Genomic DNA, 18,939 nt, shown 5'->3' with positions numbered 1-18,939 from the left:
TCTGTGGGAAATGCAACTTGGCTGGACCTCAGAGTGGAGCTGTAGTTCCTCCTTATTTAGTCCTGTTGAGATCCTTCCACAGTGAGGCTAGGCCTACACTTCAGGCTTCTTGTGGAAGAGATCTTCCACAAAAACTTCTTGCGCAAAAGCTCGTCCACGCTGCAAAAGCGTGTCCAGACTGCACGGACACTATCTCACAAGAAAGTTCTGATTGCCATTAACAGAACTGCTACCAGGGCACCTGTGCTTCATTCTATTTGAACGTTTGCACAAAAAAACCCTGTTTCCTGGCCACATACACCTTTTTGCGCAAGAGCTCTTATTCAAAAAGGAATTATTCCTCGTACAATTATTCCTCGTAGAAAGAGGACCTAGACTGCAAAAAGTCCTCTGTTCTGTCAATTCACTGTAAATTTACTTGTGTAAAAACATGCTTGAGGTGTGGATGCTCTGCAGGTTTTTGCACAAAAACAGGTGTTTTTGTACACAAACCCTGTAGTATGTAGACGTAGCCTGCGATGTTGTAACAATTCTCGTTACTAAGTTGATGCTCCAAGATCTGAGTGTAAAAGATCCAAAAGAAACTTTTGGGGCAATGGTATAGGTCAGAGCTGAATAACCAGCTGTTCCAGGATTGAATTTAGGTCCCCATTCAGGACAGAGGGAGAATCAGCATTCATTTTCTGTTTTTCTTGATACCCCCTGGCTGTGTCTAGACTGGCAAGTTTTTACGCAAAAGCACCTGCTTTTGCAGAAAAACTTGCCAGCTGTCTACACTGGCCGTTTGAATTTCTGCAAGAACACTGACGATCTCATGTAAGATCGTCAGTGTTCTTGCGGAAATACTGTGCTGCTCCCATTCAGGCAAAAGCCCTCTTGCTCAAACCATTTGCGCAAGAGGGCCAGTGTAAACAGCACGGTACTGTTTTGCGCAAAAAAGCCCCGATGGCTAAAATGGCGATCGGGGCTTTTTTGCGCAAAACTTCATCTAGATTGGCCATGGACGCTTTTCCGCAAAAAGTGCTTTTGCGGAAAAGTGTCCTGCCAATCTAGACATGATTTTCTGAAAATGCTTTTTACCAAAAACTTTTCCGTTAAAAGCATTTCCGGAAAATCATGCCAGTGTAGACGTAGCCCCTGAGTTTTGGATTTGGGGTTTAAAACATAACTCAGCCAAAACTACTAAGTTTTGGGCCATATTTGCTTCACACTTGGGTCAAGCTTGCCCTCACCAGGGAAACTTTGCCTGCTGTTTGTTTTTTGTTTTTTTCTTAAAGCTCTTTGTATAGACATCGATTTTCCTCTGAAGTTTCCTAACTTTCTCTGAGTGGCTCCGTCACTGTTCTAGAATGAAGCTGTAAGAGAACCAGTTCTAACTTCATTGTTACATGGTATGATCTGATGGGGACCCTGGGTAGAATCGAAGCAGTTCTGCTGGACATTAGAAAAATTACCAACTGACACTCAGTGTGTCCCCATTTCTTTTTTATTTCCCTTCACATGAAATAAAAGACCTGAAGCATTGGAACAATGAACCAACTGGCAAGGCATTTCTGGTTTACCATTTCAGCTCTTTTGGTGAAACTTCCATTGCATTCCAATGAAGTTTATTCAGGTGAGCTCAGACTGCTTTTGGTCTTGTCTACACTGGATTTATCTTCCTAACATTTCCCATTGTGCCATTCATCGCTGCCGTTTCTGCACATCACAGTGGGAGGGCTAGTGTAGCTAAGGTAGCCGCTGCTGCTAGTGTATAACATCCGTGTTGTCTAGACCGGGGTGAGAGGTCATGGCAGTGAAAATACCAGTAACAAGTCTGTGCTATGCTGTACTCAGGGTGACGCATGGCATGGGCAGGGGTTACATACTCCCCCTGCCAGGAGGCTTGTCCCACGCTTCAGAGATCCACCCATCTGAAATCCCTGCCCAGCCAACACTTGTTACGTCAGGCCCGTGGGTGGGTCATCAAACCTGGGATCCCTGGATCTGAAAGTATGAGTCTTGACCGCTTGCGGGCCCACTGACAGGGGTGGGGGGGGATGGTAAGGGCACAATTGCCCCAGGGCCCAGTGATTCAAAGGGACCCAGGGCTCCAGCTGCCACTGCTGCAGCAGTAGAGCAGTGGTGGCTGAAGCCCTGGTGTGTCTAAATCACTGCCAGGGCGCCACACAGGGTTCTCTGGGCAGCGCTAAGGGCTGGGTGGGGGGGGTATGCTGTACTTCAGGCCGTGCTGAGAACCAGCTTCCCTCAGCCCCACCCCTTCCAGCCTCAACTCTGCCCCTTCCTGGAGCAGGGAGCCACCTCCCACCCACCTTGCCCAGGGGCCCTTGGAAGCTGTCAGCTCTGCTGACCGCCTGAGTGAAAACACCCAGCCCTGTCTGCCAAAGCTGTCCCAGGCTCATCCGTTCTTACATGGTCTAACCACCACAAGAGGGGGCAGAACAGGCATGTTTTTACACTCTCACTATTGTTAATGTCTATGAAATTCAAGGATGGCAGCATTGGTGGAAAATGTAAGGGAGGAAACTCATTATAGGGTAACTAAGACTTAATGTTTCGCACCCAATTTACCCTTGGTGAGACACTGGGCGTAACTTTTTGCTTCGGTTCTGAAAAAAAAAATCTTCACTGCCCACAGGAATCACATTAGCATCTAAAGTTTTGATTTCCAAGGGGGCCAACGTTTTCAAACCCATTTTGCAGCTCCTGTACGAGCTTATGCTCCACTTCCAAAGACCATCCTACCTGCTCTGGGAACTGACACTCGATTGCAACAAACAGCTGTTGATTTCTTTCCAAACTACCCAGGTACTTCGCAGTGCAGCTTGAGCTGAATTCAACTTTCAAATACTTTTAGATAAACTTGTTGCCTATCTGAGTCTCTACGCAGTGGCCTAGGGTGGGAATGGGGTTGTTTCGATACCAATGCTGAAATCCCCACAGCTCATATTTGAAGGTGTTTTTGTTTCCTCATAAAATGAAAATTAACTTTCTCCAGTGCCCATAGCCAGAATATCAGTGCCCTATCTCCTCCCCACTGCAGTTCCTGATGCTGGGGACATACCAGGGTTGAGCAAAAGAAGTAGTCAGTGCACACTGGCTTATGGTCTCTGTGCAGGGATACAGAATCATGGCTCCGTGACTGGTTGCTGTTGACTCTTTGGTTCACCGTGGTGATTGGGGAAGGGAGCTCCATAAGAGTCAGGCAAAGCCAGTTAAGCTCCTAATCCTCTTCTACCTGGGGCTCCCAAATCCTGACAGGGAAGCAGGCAGTGAAACAACCAGATTTACTCTCTCTTTTATTTCCCCATGATGCAATGGGGGAGCAGCTAAGCAGCTGCCTGGGGAAAAGGAGAGCAGCTGTTGAAGGCACTCCCAGCTCACACTGGGTCTTTATCTGGGGCTGGTTGGGAAACGATTGGAAGTAAGGGGTAATGTTGCCCCCATCCCTTGCTGTAGTAACTGCATGTATTGAAACTCATTAGTCAAAAAATCCCAGGTCCCGGTTCAGGGAACATATTCAGATATACGTTGGTCTCTAGGGACGAAATTTAGAACTTTAAGAGCCACAAGTGGCTTCTTGGCCACAGACTGGACAGACTTAATCTGCTTCACATTCCATTTCTTTCTAACTGAGTTTTACTGTAGACTTCGCCAGTGTCGACGGCGCCCAGCACAAAATGAGCATCCTTTGGAATTTAGAGCCGCACTCTTTGTTCAAGAGATCAATCAACTGGAACGGAGGTTAGCGCATTTTGACTTCCTTCCTCACAAAAATGATGACATTATTCTCTTCACGTTAGCAGTCAGCAGTTCTGGCTCGTGGTTTTTTGGGGGACCGGAATCCATAAGAACTGCAAGACAGCTGTCATCTGGTTGGCAGGGGAGGGTGACAGTTGTGCTAACATTAGCATCTGCTCCTGGCAGGGAGGGACGAGGCTCGCAAATTCAGCCTGCAGAGGCCCTTTTGCCCACCCTTGTAGTAGATGGAGTCCCAATCCATGAATGGAGCTCCTACTTGTTGAGATAATTCACATAATAATAGTACACAGCTTTTTTTACTGTATTATTTATTACAATTCTTTACTGGAAAGTGATATTTTATGCAATGAGACAAAACTAAATGGGGAGGAAGCAAATATTACTAAAATGGGTATATTTTTATCTAGTCCATCTGGACTGCATGTATGTTTCATGGAATAGCCTCAAAGTTACTAGAAGGCGGAACAATAACTATTTTTAAACGTGCATAGAGGAAGTTTTAACATGTTTCTTTGGCTGTTATTGAAGGGAAAGTGCTCTGTATCAAAAATTGAAAACACACATAAATAGAATAGAAATTACTCTGACTAAAATGATGGAGAGAAAGACATCAATAGTAAGATTGAAGAAAGAAGAATATTCTTCCATTATTCATAGTCTTTAGAATTGTCTTCCTCCATTCCTCATGTCCTCTCCCATTTATCACAATATTTTTTTTCTTGCAAAGTTTAAGGAATACAATCAGTTTATCCTAGGGAAAGGAATATAACGAGAATGTATTGCAATTTTATTGCAAGTATTACAGAAGCAGGCGTTTTTCTTAAAGCTTCCGTTCCAGAACTCACCTGATTCTCTGCTCTCATTTTTTAAAGTAAGTTACTAGCCTCCATAGATGCAGAGAAAAGCATGAACCTGTGATCCCAATGAATCTCAAAGAATAAAATTCCAAAAGATACATTCTCTATATTATTTTTTTAATATCGTGATTTTTTTAAAGCTAGATTCTTGACTTTTAGATGATAAGTGTTGTTAATCATAGAATTGTACGATTGGCAGTAACCTTGATAGGCATTTAGTCCAGTCCCCTGCACTCAAGGAAAGAGTTAGTATCTAGACCATCCCAAATAGGTGGTTGTCTAACCTGTTTTTAAAACTTCTAATGACAGAGATTCCACAACCTTCCTAGGCAATTTGTTCCAGTGCTTAACCACCCTGACAATTAGGGTATGTCTACACTACAGCACTAATTCGAACTAACTTAATTCAAATTAGTTAATTTGAAATAAGCTAATTCGAATTAGTGCATCTAGACCTACAAACTAATTCGAATTAGCGTTTTGCTAATTCGAAATAGCATGTCCACATTGAGTGGACCCTGAACCGAAGTTAAGGCTGGCCAGAACCAGTGCCGGCAGGACATCAGGTTAGGACTTAGAGTGTGGAGCTGCTGCCTCAGGCTAGCCGAGGGCTGTGCTTAAAGGGACCTGACCCCCACCCCGGACAGACAGTTCTCAGGGTTCCCCGCTTGCTTGTCTACCTCGATGAGGGACAGCAAAGCAGTCCTATCATGGAGTGCCCTGAGTGCCCACACTCAGCACATCACAGCACTTGGCCATCAGCCCAGCTGCACTTGCCGCAGGCTGCCATCTGGGGAGTGTCAATCAGGGGGGCTGTCAGGATCCAGGAGGCCCTGCAGGAGAGCTTCCACCCCAAGGAGCCTCGTGCCCCATTCCTCCCTCACCTCCTTCCTCTTACCCCTCCCTAGCCCCTCTTCCTGATGTAAAAAATAAAGGACACGTGTGTTCAAAAATAGAAACTCTCATTATTTAACAAAACTGGGGGGGGAAGCGATTAACCTCTGGGGAGGTGGGAGAGAGGAAGAAAGAGGGTGGGAGCTGGAAGGGGGAAGCCAGGGGAAGAAGGAGGAGGGGAAGTATAAAACTATGGTACGCCATATCTTCAGTACTGTGGTACTATACTATCTTCAGACAGATGTGGTCTCCTAACCTCAAAAAAAGATATTTTGGCCTTCGTAAGGGTTCAGAAAAGGGAAACTAAAATGATTAGGGGTTTGGAACAGGTCCCATTTGAAGAGAGGCTAAAGAGACTGGGACTTTTCCAGCTTAGAAAAGAGGAGACTGAGGGGGGATATGATAGAGGTCTGTAAAATCATGAGTGGTATGGAGAAGGTGAATAAAGAAAAGTTCTTGATTAGTTCCCATAATATAAGGACTAGAGGACACCAAATGAAATTAATGGGCAGCAGGTTTAAAACTAATAAGCGAAAGTTCTTCTTCACACAGCACATTGTCAATCTGTGGAACTCCTTGCCACAGAAGGCTGTGAAGGGTAGAACTATAACAGAGTTAAAGAGAAGTTAGATAAATTCATGGAGGTTGGGTCCATGGAGTGCCATTAGCCGGGGGGTAGGAATGGTTTTCCCGGCCTCTGTATGTGGAAGGCTGGAGTTGGATGGCACGAGACAAATCGCTTGGTCATTGTCTTCGGTCCATCCCCTTCGGGGTACCTGGTGTTGGCTGCTGTCAGCAGACAGGCTACTGGGCTAGATGGACCTTTGGTCTGACCCAGTATGGACATTCTTATGTTCTTATATTCTAAGCTCAGAGCTCAGGGTCGGGGGTCTCCCTGGACCAACTTGATTTTCATGCAAACCTGCTCCTGGGTTCGCATGTAGCCTTTGGTGGCCAGGCTGGCAGCTATCCTGCCTTAGACGGCCACTTTCCTGTGGCTAGTGCGGAGATTGTGGACATTGGAGGCCTCTCCCCAAACCTCGATGAGGTCCATGATCTCCGCACTAGACCAGGCAGGCGCCCACCTCTTGTGACCTCAGGCAGGCTCCTGGGAGCCGCCAGCCTGGTCCTGGGAAGAGGCGGAGGGCTGGGTGGCAGCGGGTGGCTGGCTCATGACGTGTCAGGTGCAGGGTCTGCTGGCTTGGTGCTGGCAGGCTTGCAATTGGCACAAGCACTGTAGCCAGAATGTGCCCCTTTAAGGGCTCCGGGGCCAGGAGGGAGGCAGAAGAGTTTCTCTGGTTTGGCCCAGGGTGGCCACCAGGGCAAGCTGGGGAGGGCTAGCCTCCCACTAGTTCGAATTAAGTGGCTACACAGCCCTTAATTTGAACTACTTAATTCGTACTAGGCATTACTCCTCGTAGAATGAGGTTTACCTAGTTCGAATTACGCACTCCGCTAGTTGGATTTAAATTTGAACTAGCGGTTTGTATGTGTAGCTCCTATTAAAGTTAATTCGAACTAACAGTTGTTAGTTCAAATTAACTTTGTAGTGTAGACATACCCTTAGGAAGTTTTTCCTAATTTCCAACCTAAACCTCCCTTGCTGCAGTTTAAGTTCATTGCTTCTTGTCCTATCATCAGAGGCCAAGGAGAACAATTTTTCTCCCTCCTGCTTGTAACAACCTTTTATGTACTTGAAAACTGTTATCATACTCTCCCCTCCCCCCACGCCAAGTATTCTTTTCTCCAGATTAAACAAACCCACTTTTTTCAGTCTTTCCTCATGGATCATGTTTTCTGGATATTTAATCATTTGTATTGCTCTGTTCTGGACTTTCTCAAAAAATGTGACACCCAGAACTGGACACAATACTCCAGTGCAATGCTGTAATGGAAGCTATAATAGTCTGGTGTTATAAATGCAAACCAAGTCAGGCATCAAATGACTTTCGGGAATCCTCTTTTTATAAAACATATGCATAAATATTGTATTCAGGAGGAAAAAGCCCCATGTGACCCAACAGCTTGGCATCTTTGAAGTACTCCTGTCTTGTCTATTCATTGTGCATGTCAATGATACTGTTTTCTTTGTGTGAAACAGTGATCCCAAACCGGCCAGCCTTAGCTGAGATTGTTGTCGTTGGGTCTATAGCCATCATTCTTGCTCTGCTGAGTGGAATGGTCCTTTGGTTTTTTATCCTGTAAGTATCTAGGTAAGATACAACACATCCTTCACAGCAGGGTTAACAGTCCCAAGCTCTGAGCCTGCCCTCAGATCAAACGGGCAGACGCTAGTGGCAGTAAGAAGCCATACTGACTTCACAGAAACTCTGTGCAGGCACAGGGGTCTGCTTATGTAAATCTAATTGCAGGATTGGTTCCATGGGCATCCATATGCCAATCTATTGGCAGACATCATGTGTTAGAATTAGCCAGCACTGTGAGGCAGATAGTGTATAATAATAGGGAGGAGTGACGGAAAAGAGGGATGCAGGAGAGAAAATGGACAAGCAGGGATCCAAGGAAGCTGACCAGATAAAATGGGGCCAAAGTTAAGAGCTGGAGAAGGATTTTATGTAAATATTGCTGATTAAACCCAGGGAAAGGTAGAGGGTGATTTCCCTTGCTCTGACAAAAAACACTCCCCTTCTGGATACTGTTACATATCCAGGAGGCAGGATAGTGCCAAGAGTGTATAGATACTTTGAAAAGCAAATGTTTTGCCTTTGAAATGCACAAAGTTACAGGCACTTTTAAGAAGGGAGTAAAATAAAATTGCAGAGTAGAATAACACTAGACCCCCAGAAAGTGCTTCTTTTTGGCATGATTTTCAGGTACAAAGTATAAACCTGCATGGAAGTTTGGTTGCCCAGCTATGCTGCTGCCTTCCCAGATTATGATTTTAAGAATGTGTCTTTTCAAAAAACCTAGGACAATGAATACATTGTGCCATCCCTTTCTCCAGCCTCCCAGCAGGAACCATCTCAATTCTTGTCCTCCTCAGAGAGCTAGCAGAGTAGATCAGAAATGATAGTTTTCTAAATGTTTGTGCGCCACTTGACTCCCACTCACATTTTATTTTGAAGGATTAAGGTGTGAATTTTTTCCATTAGTGTCTGGAACTGAGCCCCTGTTAGCAGCATAAAAGGGAGTCACAGAGCTTGATTATGCTTCTATATACACCAATTTTATACTGGAGCAGTTTCACTTAATCCTGATTTACATTAATGGTAGCGACTATGGTGTCTGGCCCTGAATTACTCTGTAGAGCATTTCTCAGCTACCCCAATGGCAGTGCTAAACAAGGTAATACAAGAAAAGTCCTACTTCCCACTGTCAGGGACATCAGTCCAGGCTGAATTTATTTGTAGTAAACTTAAAAACAGATCAAATGATCCCCCCCGATTTTAATTGACTAGAGGTCCTGTAGTTCCATCATACCTTATGGTCTGTGACAAGCTGGCTTTCTGCAGAAAACAAACTGATGATCCTTAGGAAGAATTAAGTGGAAAAATGATCCAAGGATGTGAATACAAAAGACCTACCAACTACAGCCCCAGCTTATCAAACACAGCAGACTTCTGGAAGTGTAGTATGATGATAAAAACAATTGGAAGGAACAGTATTAAAATAAGTGGAAGTTCTCATCTTCTTAAACATGAGATAGAAAATTCTAAGTACTTGATTTCATACACTAAACCAGACATTTGCAGCACTCAGGGCTAGACCTGCACTACATGCATGAGTAAAAATCTGACATGTGAGTAAAAGCTGCAGAATGGGGAAGCAACCTAGAAATACTTGCTGCTTCTTCCAGATCCTCCCTTGTAACTACTGGTGCCAGAGGGCGTGGCATACAGAGCCAGATTTTCAAGTGTTCAATACTAACAATTGTAATTGAATTTTCAGCAAGAGCTCAGCTTCCCCCAGGTCCCCGTGTGACATTTATGATTAGGTTTTCCAAAGGGACCAGCAAAATGCACCCAAGATGCTACCTTTCTTTTGAAACTCGGCTCATTTTTGATGAACTGGAAGCTATGCTCTTCTGGAAATCCAGCCCTTAGGGCTTGTCTTCACTCTGTGGAAGATCAATGCTGCCACAATTAATCTTCTAGAGTTCAATATAGCAAGTCTAGTTAAGACTCACTAAATTGAACTCGGAGGGCACCCCCTCCCGCGTCCAGTACTCCTGCTTTTGCAAGGAGTAAGGGAAGCTGATGGGCACCTTCGCTCCAGTCAGCCTCCCACTGTGGGGACAGCACCAAGCTCAGCTTAAGATAAGCCGACTCCCGTGACGTATTCTATATAGGTAGAATTGCGTACCTTAAGCCAATCTGCCCAATCTAGTGTAGACCTGGCCTCAAAGTTCACATGCATTGGAGAAATACTTCATTTAATCCATTTGCAACGTGGGTCAATCACCCTAGGCAAGATCAGGATCTTTCGATTAAATCTTGCCCTGAAAAATCCCCCTTTTAATACAGCCTCTTCCTGACTTATGAACCGGTTATGAACCAAGCAATTGGTCGTAACTTGGTTTGTTCGTAAGTCGGAGCCCATAGAGTTACATGCGACTGTGCTGTTCGTAAGTGCGGATCATGTTCGTAACTCGGGGTCTGCCATTTATGACAGCTTCGGTCGTAATTGCAAAGGGTCGTAAGTCAACCATTCGCAACTCAGGGACCGGCTGTACAGCTTTTGTGCTACTTGTTGATTTACATTTGATAAACTCATTTGTTTTTCCTGCTAGCAAATGGACAAAGGAAGAGAAAACAATGGCTTTTGGTTTCAACATCCTTTCTAAACAGATTCCATTTGGGAATCTCGCCCGAGGAGGTGAAGCATGGAGCCAGCGTGAAGAATGCCGTGGATGGCAATCAAGAACTGGGAAGTTAAAAAAAATTGATTTTTCAGGTATGACTTTTTGTCTAATTAAGAAGTTAGGTCCCCTCTTTTCACTGAAGCAAAGTTAGCAACCCCATCCTGTTTTTCAGATGGACTGTTCTGAGCTGTGAAATCCTACTCTCTTCCATTGGAAAGGTGACCATGCTGTGGGCTCCCATGCATTGCAAACTTTTATGAAGTCTAAAGCCACAGCTTGTTGGGCCATTGTTACTGAAGAGAGCTATAAAGAACCCGCAATTCCCGTTTTGGAAGACATTCAGAAATTTTTTAAAAAATGGACTGAAGCAGAATGAAAAATGAAATTTGAAAACTTCCTGTGGAAGAGAGGTTCTGAAATTTCATTTTGGGAAAATTAGAAACAACATTTCCTTTTGACCTTTTTGTAGGACTGCTCAAATAGCCCAGAGTTTGGGGTATGCCTGGGTGCTGAGCTGTTTGGGTAGGCCAGGCACAGAGGGCAAGTCCATCTGGCATGCTGGCGTGGAAGCCCAAGGAAGCTGAGGGGTTGGGTAAGGCAGGAAACCAATCAAGAAAATTCTGTGCTTTCCATCGGAATTTTGTTGAAATTGCTACATTTCACCAAACGTCATTTTCCAATGGAAAGCCATTCCATTGGTAAACTTCCAGCCAGCTCTGCTATTCAATCCATAAGTTGCATCATTTTCTTAAATCCTGCATCCTTTTCCGGAAGATAGCTTCCAAAAAAACTTCTTTCTGAAAGAGAGTGTCCACACTGCCAAAGCGCATCGAAAAAGCGATCTGCTTTTTCGAAAGAGAGCATCCACACTGAATGGACACTATCTCGCATGTAAGCTGTGATTACTATGAATGGAGTAGCCACCAGGGCATCTGTGCTTTTTCCTTTTTCCTCTTCTTTCGAAAGAACTCCCTCTTCCCAGTCCACACATGCCTTTTATCGAAAGAGCTCTTTTGGAAAAAGGCTTCTTCCTCGTAGAAAGAAGTTTACCAATATCGAAAAAAGCCCTCTGTTCTTTCAATCTTTTTTTGAAAGAACATGATTGCAGTGTGGACGTAAGTGAAGGTTTTTTTGGAAAAACTGCCATTTTTCTGAAAAAACTCTGCAGTGTAGACATACCCCCAGTTAGTACAGCAACATCACCGTATATTATACGATAACCATCACACTGTTCACAGGGTTACAGCTAAAACCCAAATGAGTTTCCATTATTTATTACCAGGGCTCTGTTAGTGGAGCTATGTCTAGACTGCTAGCCTCTTTCGAAAGAGGCTTTTTTGAAAGATACTTTCGAAAAAGCCTCTTCCGAAAAAGAGCATCTAGACGACAACCAGTACTTTCAAAAAAGCAAGCAAAAAAGCAAAGGAGTCTGGATGCTCTCTTTCAAAAAAGCACAGTTTGCATTACATAGAGCCTTTTTTCTGAAAGAGCACTTTCGAAAAAAGGCATTCTTCCTCGTAAAACGAGGTTTTCCATGGTCGAAAAAATGCCGTGTTCTTTCGATTTACTTTCAAAAGAATGCAGCAGCACTCTAGATTCAGGGGAAGTTTTTTTTTTTAAAAAAGGCTACTTTTTTAGAAAAAAAAAAAACCCTGTGATCTAGACACACCCTATGAGATCACATTATTTTAGGCCTTAGTCTATCAAAGTACTTAAACACATGGTTAATTCTAAGCATGTGAATATTCCCATTAAAGCCAATGAGACTACTCACATGCATTGCGTTAGCATGTCCTTAAGTCCCTTATTGAGTCTTTGTGATTCTAAATTTACAGTCAAGATGGGCCTTCTGTAGCACCCCTGGAGTTTGACTTGGTCTTTCACTTTCATTCTATACCAACTTCAGGCAGGCTCACTGGCTTCATAATATTTTGCCCTAGGATTTAGGAGTTAGACCCATTCCTATCTTCCATCTGCTGACGTTGTGGTAAGCAGACCAGATTGATGTAAAACAAGACCATGTTCACTTGCTTTCGCATCATTTTCAGTGGCTAAGTGACTATTTTTAGCACTCCATCAACAGAGACTGAGGCCACAAGGAGGCATAGCTAATATAGCTACCTATTGTCTGAGGCTGTCTACACTAAACCTAGCAACTCATGTTAAGGTGTGCAAATCCAGATGTGTAGAATACATAGCTGGATTCAGCTTACCTTAAGCCAAGTTTGGTGGCATCCCCACAGTGGGACGCCAATGGGAGCAAATGCTCCTGTTGTCTTCCATTACTTCTCGCAAAAGGAGGCATACCAGACCCTTCCACGGTACAGAGCCAATCTGCACCATACCTTGTTCTAGGGCCCGCAATGGCTGTCAGCCTTGCTGATCCTCATATGCAATTTACTCAACTCCATGGTTTTGAGTACATTTTGCCTGCTGCTTCCATCATTTGAAACACATGAAAAATTAACTCCAGGGTTCCTAGCCCTTATAGTAGACACAGTTAGGCTGGGTTTATTCTTGTCCTTATAAAAGACAAAATCTTATAATATCTTTGTGAATCTTAACCAATAAAGTATCGTGTTACAGCTTTGAAGCTCAAAAGGAAGAAAAAGAAAGTATCAAAAGAGGCAAACGACAAGCAGAGCGAGAAAGAGAAGCCACTTGAAGAGGGGAAGGAAAAGGGGGGCAAGAAATCACAGGTGGCAAAGAGACAAGAAACACAAAAGAAATTGAGAAAAATCAAGACAATAAAGTCCAAACTGAAACGAAAGCTCCCCAAAGGAAAGAAGTTACTAACTCAAAAGAAGCTAAAGTGAAGATTGCCACAAAAAGGTATCAGATTAAAGGAAATGGAAACTGGAAAGCAAAAGGAAACAATGAGAGAGAGAAAAAATATGTAGGAAGAAAGAACTGGCCAAAACTGAGGTCACCATCCGAAGCAGGAAGAACCATAGGCAGGAACGTTAATGAGCTAAAAATCTAGGGCTGGATAATCTGACTGTCTTACTTTGTCTTACTTTGTTCTTTTTCATTGTCTTACTTTGTTCTTGATGAGAATGTTGTGTGGTTGGTGAAGTACAAGAGGTATAATAAATTGGGTGGGAAAAGATACAATATATATCTACTATTTCTATTTTGATACCAGCTAGTAGTCTTGATCAGGGTCCCATTGCACAAACATAACAAAAAGATGGTTTTCCAGATGTGCTTACAGCTAATCTAAGTGCCAGAGAAGAAACAACAAGTGGAATAATTCAGAGAGACAGCACAATCCTCTGGTCTGAGTGCTAGCATAAGATATTGAGGAGCTTGCTTCAACTCCTTCCTCCATGATAGACTCTTTTTGTATGACCACGTGTGTCTATTCCTCATCTGTAAAATGAGGATAATACCACACAGTTTCCAAGGACACATATTAAAGGTTATGAGGCTCTCAAATACTATGGCAATGAGGTAGTAGCCATATAAGTTCCCCAGATAGAGAGGGGAACACAACAGTGAGACGAGATGGCTTTGATCCATATGATAAACAGTAGTAAAGCAAGCCAGCTGCCTAGCCAGTGCAAGAAGAAGTGATTTTTAGGAAGGTGTTGGCACAAGGATAATATATTGACTTTGTAGCTTATTACTGGAAGCACTTCCCACACTCACAGACAGTCTGGGAGAAATCTCAAATGTGTATGTTGGAAAATTTCCACAAATGGCCAAAAAGCATTGCCATCATTAGCATGACTGAGGTAGGAGAGGGGTGACTTGAGAACTCAGTGATAAGAGATGTGGTCAAAACAAGGAACCAAGAAATCTATCTTTGCAGAAGCTCTGAATGGATGTGGATACCACAAGATGGTATTTGTTAAGGCCAGAAAAGAAAAGGGGCTTACTAACCTTTTATTGCTTCAGAGGGATAGAAGTGGGTTTTGCCAACAGAAGCTCCTGATACCAGCTACATCTTTGGTTAGTCTTAAAGGTGCTACTAGACTGTTTGTTGTTTTTTAAGGTTAACCTTTTGTTGTCATCCGGAAAACCAGGGCTGATCCTCTCAGAGGAGTGCCAAAGCTGAAATTGGCAACACCGAACCAACCTTCTTTAAAAGAACCCACCCAACCAAGCAACTTTATTTCTAGAACTGAATAAGTTCAGATTCAGTCATAATAATTAGCAGCAACCATATAAATCTTCATTTTTACCATACTGGGGAAATAAGGGTTGCCACATAATAAGCAAATGGTAACTAACAATTGCAAGTTGACAAATGCAATTGCAGTTTGACCCCAAGCCCATTGAAGTCAATGGAAAGTTCACCCACTTCTGATTTCATTGGCCTTCAGATCAGGCCCAGATGAGATAATTTTATGGCCTTTTTATGGCTATTTCTTTTCTGTTCATTATTAGTAGGACAATTAAGGGAATACTTGAAGGTTAAGTAAGTGATAACCTTGACACATTCTGTGTCAGTAAGACAGCCTTAGCAGTGATGATCCTCTTTAAAAGAACTCTCCTGCTCCATTTGAAAGACTTAGACCTTCCCTGTCTAATGCTACAAAGCTTTGCGGGTATAGCTATATCAGCTAGGAGTACATTGAGGGGGGAGGGAGGGGAGCGGACGGACCACACACTGACACAGCCCACATAGCTTTCCTGACAGACGAGGGTTTCTGTAAACATGACAAATGTCCATTGGAGAAGTGGTTTAGCTCTACCAACAGAAGAATTCCTTTTGTTACTTATGCTGCGTCTCCTCTAGGGACTTTGTTAGCATAGCTATAAGTGGTATAGCTATTCCAGCAGAGCATTTTTAGTGTAGACAAGCCTTAAGGCTCTGGTCCAGACATGCATGTGAATCTACATGCTTAACCACTTTATTGTAACAGGGGCCTAAACAATAGAAACAGGAGGTCACTGACTGAATTCTTCTCCTGGTAGTTTCACCGATACGCCATACAATATCATCCATAAACAGCACTTACCAAGGCCTAATTCTCTCTCTAACTTTCTACTTAGCCACTTTTCTTTTTTCCACTCTTTCTTTCTCCTCCTCCAACATCCTCCTGTTCCTTTCTTCCCACTTCTGTGCTTACCTAAGTTTTGGGTACCCTGTTTAAAGAAACAGACTTTCTCAGTAGCTCCATTCCATTTCCTGATTTACGAACAAACTCCACTCATGACAGTCCATTTGTTTAACAGCAGCATTTTGACATGTCACAAATTCAACTCTAAGTCTTCACTGCTGTATTGAGTAACACAGTGGTCCCCAACCTTTTGGGGCTGTTGGGTGCCTGAGGCGGAGGTCACACATGCGCCTGGGGCTTGGGATGCAAGAATGTTTTGGGCTGGCCCTGGTCACTAGGCAGGCACACAGAAATGTCCCGACGGGCGCCATGATGCCCGGGGGCACCACGTTGGGGACCACTGGAGTAACATAAGATCAGCCATACTGGGTTAGACCAATGGTGCATCTAGCCCAATCTCCTATCTTCTGACAGGTAGCCAGTGCCAGATGTGTCAGAGGGGATGAACACAGCAGGATAATCTTGAGTGATTCATGCCCCTGTCCTTAAGTCCCAGCTTCAGGCAATTGAAGATTAGAGACAACTGGAGCATGAGGATGATTCCCTGACCTTCTTGGCTAATAGCCATTGATGAAGCTAGCCTCCAGGAACATGAATAAAGGAGACGGTGACTTGAGAAGGAGCCAAGTCGAGTTGAAATGCAAATATTGTTGATCATTAGGAGTATGTTAGAAGTAAGCAAGAAGAATTCAAGGAAACAAGTAAATGTAAATGAATTTTCATTTTCTATTCGATATATCTGGCCATTTTCCACATTTATGAAAATTCCCTTTCAAATCCTTCCTTTTAATTTTCTTATAACATTTTGTCCAGATTCCCAATGTGTTCCCAGAAAGTCACGTTGATTATATTTTCATGCATGTGGCCTTCTCCACTCCTACATCTTTCCTGAATTCTCTCTCTTTTTCTCTCCCCGTCTCTCTGATGGAGTAATGACTATGTGTAAATCAGGTTGTTAAGCATACACTTTACCAAGTTTCTTTCATTTCTGTGGCATCAGGAAGGATTGAATGCCAAAAAGGGGAGAGGAGGGGAAGTGGCAGAAAATGTAAAGTAAAACTCCAGTTGAACCAGAGTCTTCATAGAAAGAGACAAACAAGTGGTTTCTTTAGGTTCTTGTTCTCATGGAAATATCCTGTGAAATTCAGTACAAAATTACTTCTTCTCTATGGTTTTGTGAACCATCAAAAGCCTTAAACAGAGATTGCTATCCTTGTCATAAAATTGTAGGGGGTGATTCTAAAAATCTATAGAAAAGACCTCATTCTTTCTAGAATCTACAGAATGGAATCTAGAACCATGTAAAATCCACCATTGGCCTTAGGGCTGGGCAATATGGGACCCAGCCCAGTCCACAGTAGACGGGGGGTGCTGCAGTGGGCTCGGGCTTCCCATCCCTTGCTGTGACCAGACTCCTCTTGTCTCTGGCCCCTCCTCTGCAGTGGGCCGGTGGGCTTTTCGCCGACCTCTTGGCCTCACTCTCAGCAGGCCAGCTGAGTGCTCCATCTCTGCCCCACGCCCACAGAGCCCAGAGCAGTGCATCCCGGAGTGGAGCGGAATGGAGGCCTCTCCGGCCTGCACTGCTCCATCTCTAGTGGGGGCTGGGATGGGGCGAGGGGAAGCAAAACTTCAGGGGAAAGAGCAGGATGGTCTTAAAGTGACTGTGCGCTCTGTCTCTCACACTTCCCTAACACAGGCAGAGTCTCCCTCTCACACAGATCAGCCATACTGGGTTAGACCAATGGTGCATCTAGCCACATACGCTCTTCCTCTCACAGTCTCAGCACAGAATATCTCATCTACACTCCCGAACACACTCTTCTGTCACACAATCCCCCCAACATAATCACACACACACTGGCTCGCTCTCTGTCTCACACATACGTTGATTCTTTCTTTCTCACACATGCTCACACACACATTTGTACAATAACAGTAGTTTTATTACTGCTTGGTACTTCCTGTCAAAAGGCTCATGGTGAGCCAGGGGTGGCTAAGGGATACAGGCAGGGTGTGGGCTCTGGCAAGATGCATCCCTCACGTGACAGCAAGAAGCCTGCCTTGAGCCACAGCCAAGCACCAGGCACCACAAGTCACTGCAGCAACACAGAAGTCAGAGTGGCAATACACCATATATGCCATGCCATCCTTTTTTCTGTACTTCTGCTGACAGTGGCCTAAGAATTTGTCAGTTGTAGCAGTTGCACACTCTGATGTTATCTGATTTAAAACATGAGCTTGTACTTTATTGCAGCCACGGTGATAGGTTTGCCACAAATCTTGTACAAAATGAGGCACGGAAGATGTCTACGAAAAGATTATGGTTTGCTGAATATGACTATGCTATTTGCATGCATGTATCCGTTTTGAATTTGAAGTGGTGGGTATTGGCTCTATACCTGTATTTCAATGTTTGCCCACAAGAGAGTTAGCCAGCACATCTTGAAGGGACTAGTCACATTAAATGGCTCATCAAGGAACACTTGACTCACAATGGACCATGGGAGATGCGCATCTACATTAAATGGACTTTCCTGTGGACATTCCATGGGAAGTATAGGAATGGCCCTGAGGTGATCGGAGTCAGTGGTTATGGTGGGACAGAGAGCAGGAAAGGGCACCAAAATATAAGTTCACCCAGGATACCATTTCTACAAAGACCAACTCTGGTTAAATCTCATAGGATGTTTCCATAAGAGCAGTGAATGCAGTTTGAAGAAGCTGGAATCAATGTCCTTCTGTCAGGAATCCCTTAGCGCTAATGAGATTAAATGAGCCACACTGCAGTGGATGGGCTTCAAGATCCATTAAATGTTCACTCTAACTCAAATAATTTTACTGGAGAAGACTAGTGTAGTCTCATAATGTGTTCTAAAGTTGAAGGGCTATATAATTTTAAAGTCAGATTGCTAATATTTGTAACATGGAGATAATTATAATGCATTAAAATTGTGTTTCATTTTTAGCTTCTTTCTAAAATATGAAAACTTCCTGGAAAGTTTGACAATAAAGTGCATTTTAGCAAATTATTGATTTTAGATGCAATAGCAAGAAATGACCACACGGGGCTGCCAGTGATGCATCTAAAATCATCCAGGATTCCTCTCTCTATGCATTGCTGAAATATATCAATTGGTAGCAGGAAAGCAGGTCTAATTCTAACAATTATTAGAACAGCTTGACAATTTTTGCACATTTTTTGTTAAAAACAATAATTAAAAATGAAACTTTTCATGCAAAAATGTTGACTATATTGAATTTTCTTTTTTTGTGAAAGTTTCCACATTTTCTTGATAGTTAAATTTTTTAGTGAAATATTAAGTTCTCAATCTTTGATTTATTGAACAGCCTGGTTTTCACTTTAAAAAGTACCATTTTCAATCAACAAAAAATATTGATTATACTTTAAAAAACCATTTCAATGAAATGGCTATAAAATATCAATTAGAAAATGTCATGAAAAATACCTCTCTCACATACACACTCACAAAACAAGTGTGAAATTAAATTAACTTAGATTTTTGGGCATCATTGT

General features: G+C 43.3%; 1 protein-coding gene across 1 annotated transcript; it reads left to right on the top strand.

Moving 5' to 3' along the window:
* Window positions 1-1,413: 1,413 nt before the first annotated feature.
* Window positions 1,414-13,496, top strand: LOC112544536 (uncharacterized). The gene is made up of 6 exons (XM_025180905.2): window positions 1,414-1,615; window positions 2,704-2,808; window positions 3,649-3,744; window positions 7,615-7,714; window positions 10,264-10,427; window positions 12,922-13,496. Exons 1-6 carry the CDS (start codon window positions 1,531-1,533, stop codon window positions 13,149-13,151), a joined length of 780 nt encoding a protein of 259 aa, XP_025036690.2. The 5' UTR covers window positions 1,414-1,530; the 3' UTR covers window positions 13,152-13,496.
* Window positions 13,497-18,939: the final 5,443 nt, after the last annotated feature.

The sequence above is a fragment of the Pelodiscus sinensis genome, chromosome 13 (genome assembly GCF_049634645.1).
Source record: "Pelodiscus sinensis isolate JC-2024 chromosome 13, ASM4963464v1, whole genome shotgun sequence".
Taxonomy (NCBI): Eukaryota; Metazoa; Chordata; order Testudines; family Trionychidae; genus Pelodiscus; species Pelodiscus sinensis.
Note: the sequence above shows the minus strand (reverse complement) of the source record. Positions and strands in the feature narration are given on the sequence as shown.

Excerpts from the sequence above, each read along its gene's own strand:
- LOC112544536 (XM_025180905.2), top strand. The coding sequence starts at position 1,531 with ATGAACCAACTGGCAAGGCATTTCTGGTTTACCATTTCAGCTCTTTTG. Across the intron at positions 2,809-3,648 it reads TTTCTTTCCAAACTACCCAG|ACTTCGCCAGTGTCGACGGC; the intron begins GTACTTCGCAGT and ends GTTTTACTGTAG. Across the intron at positions 7,715-10,263 it reads GTCCTTTGGTTTTTTATCCT|CAAATGGACAAAGGAAGAGA; the intron begins GTAAGTATCTAG and ends TTTTCCTGCTAG.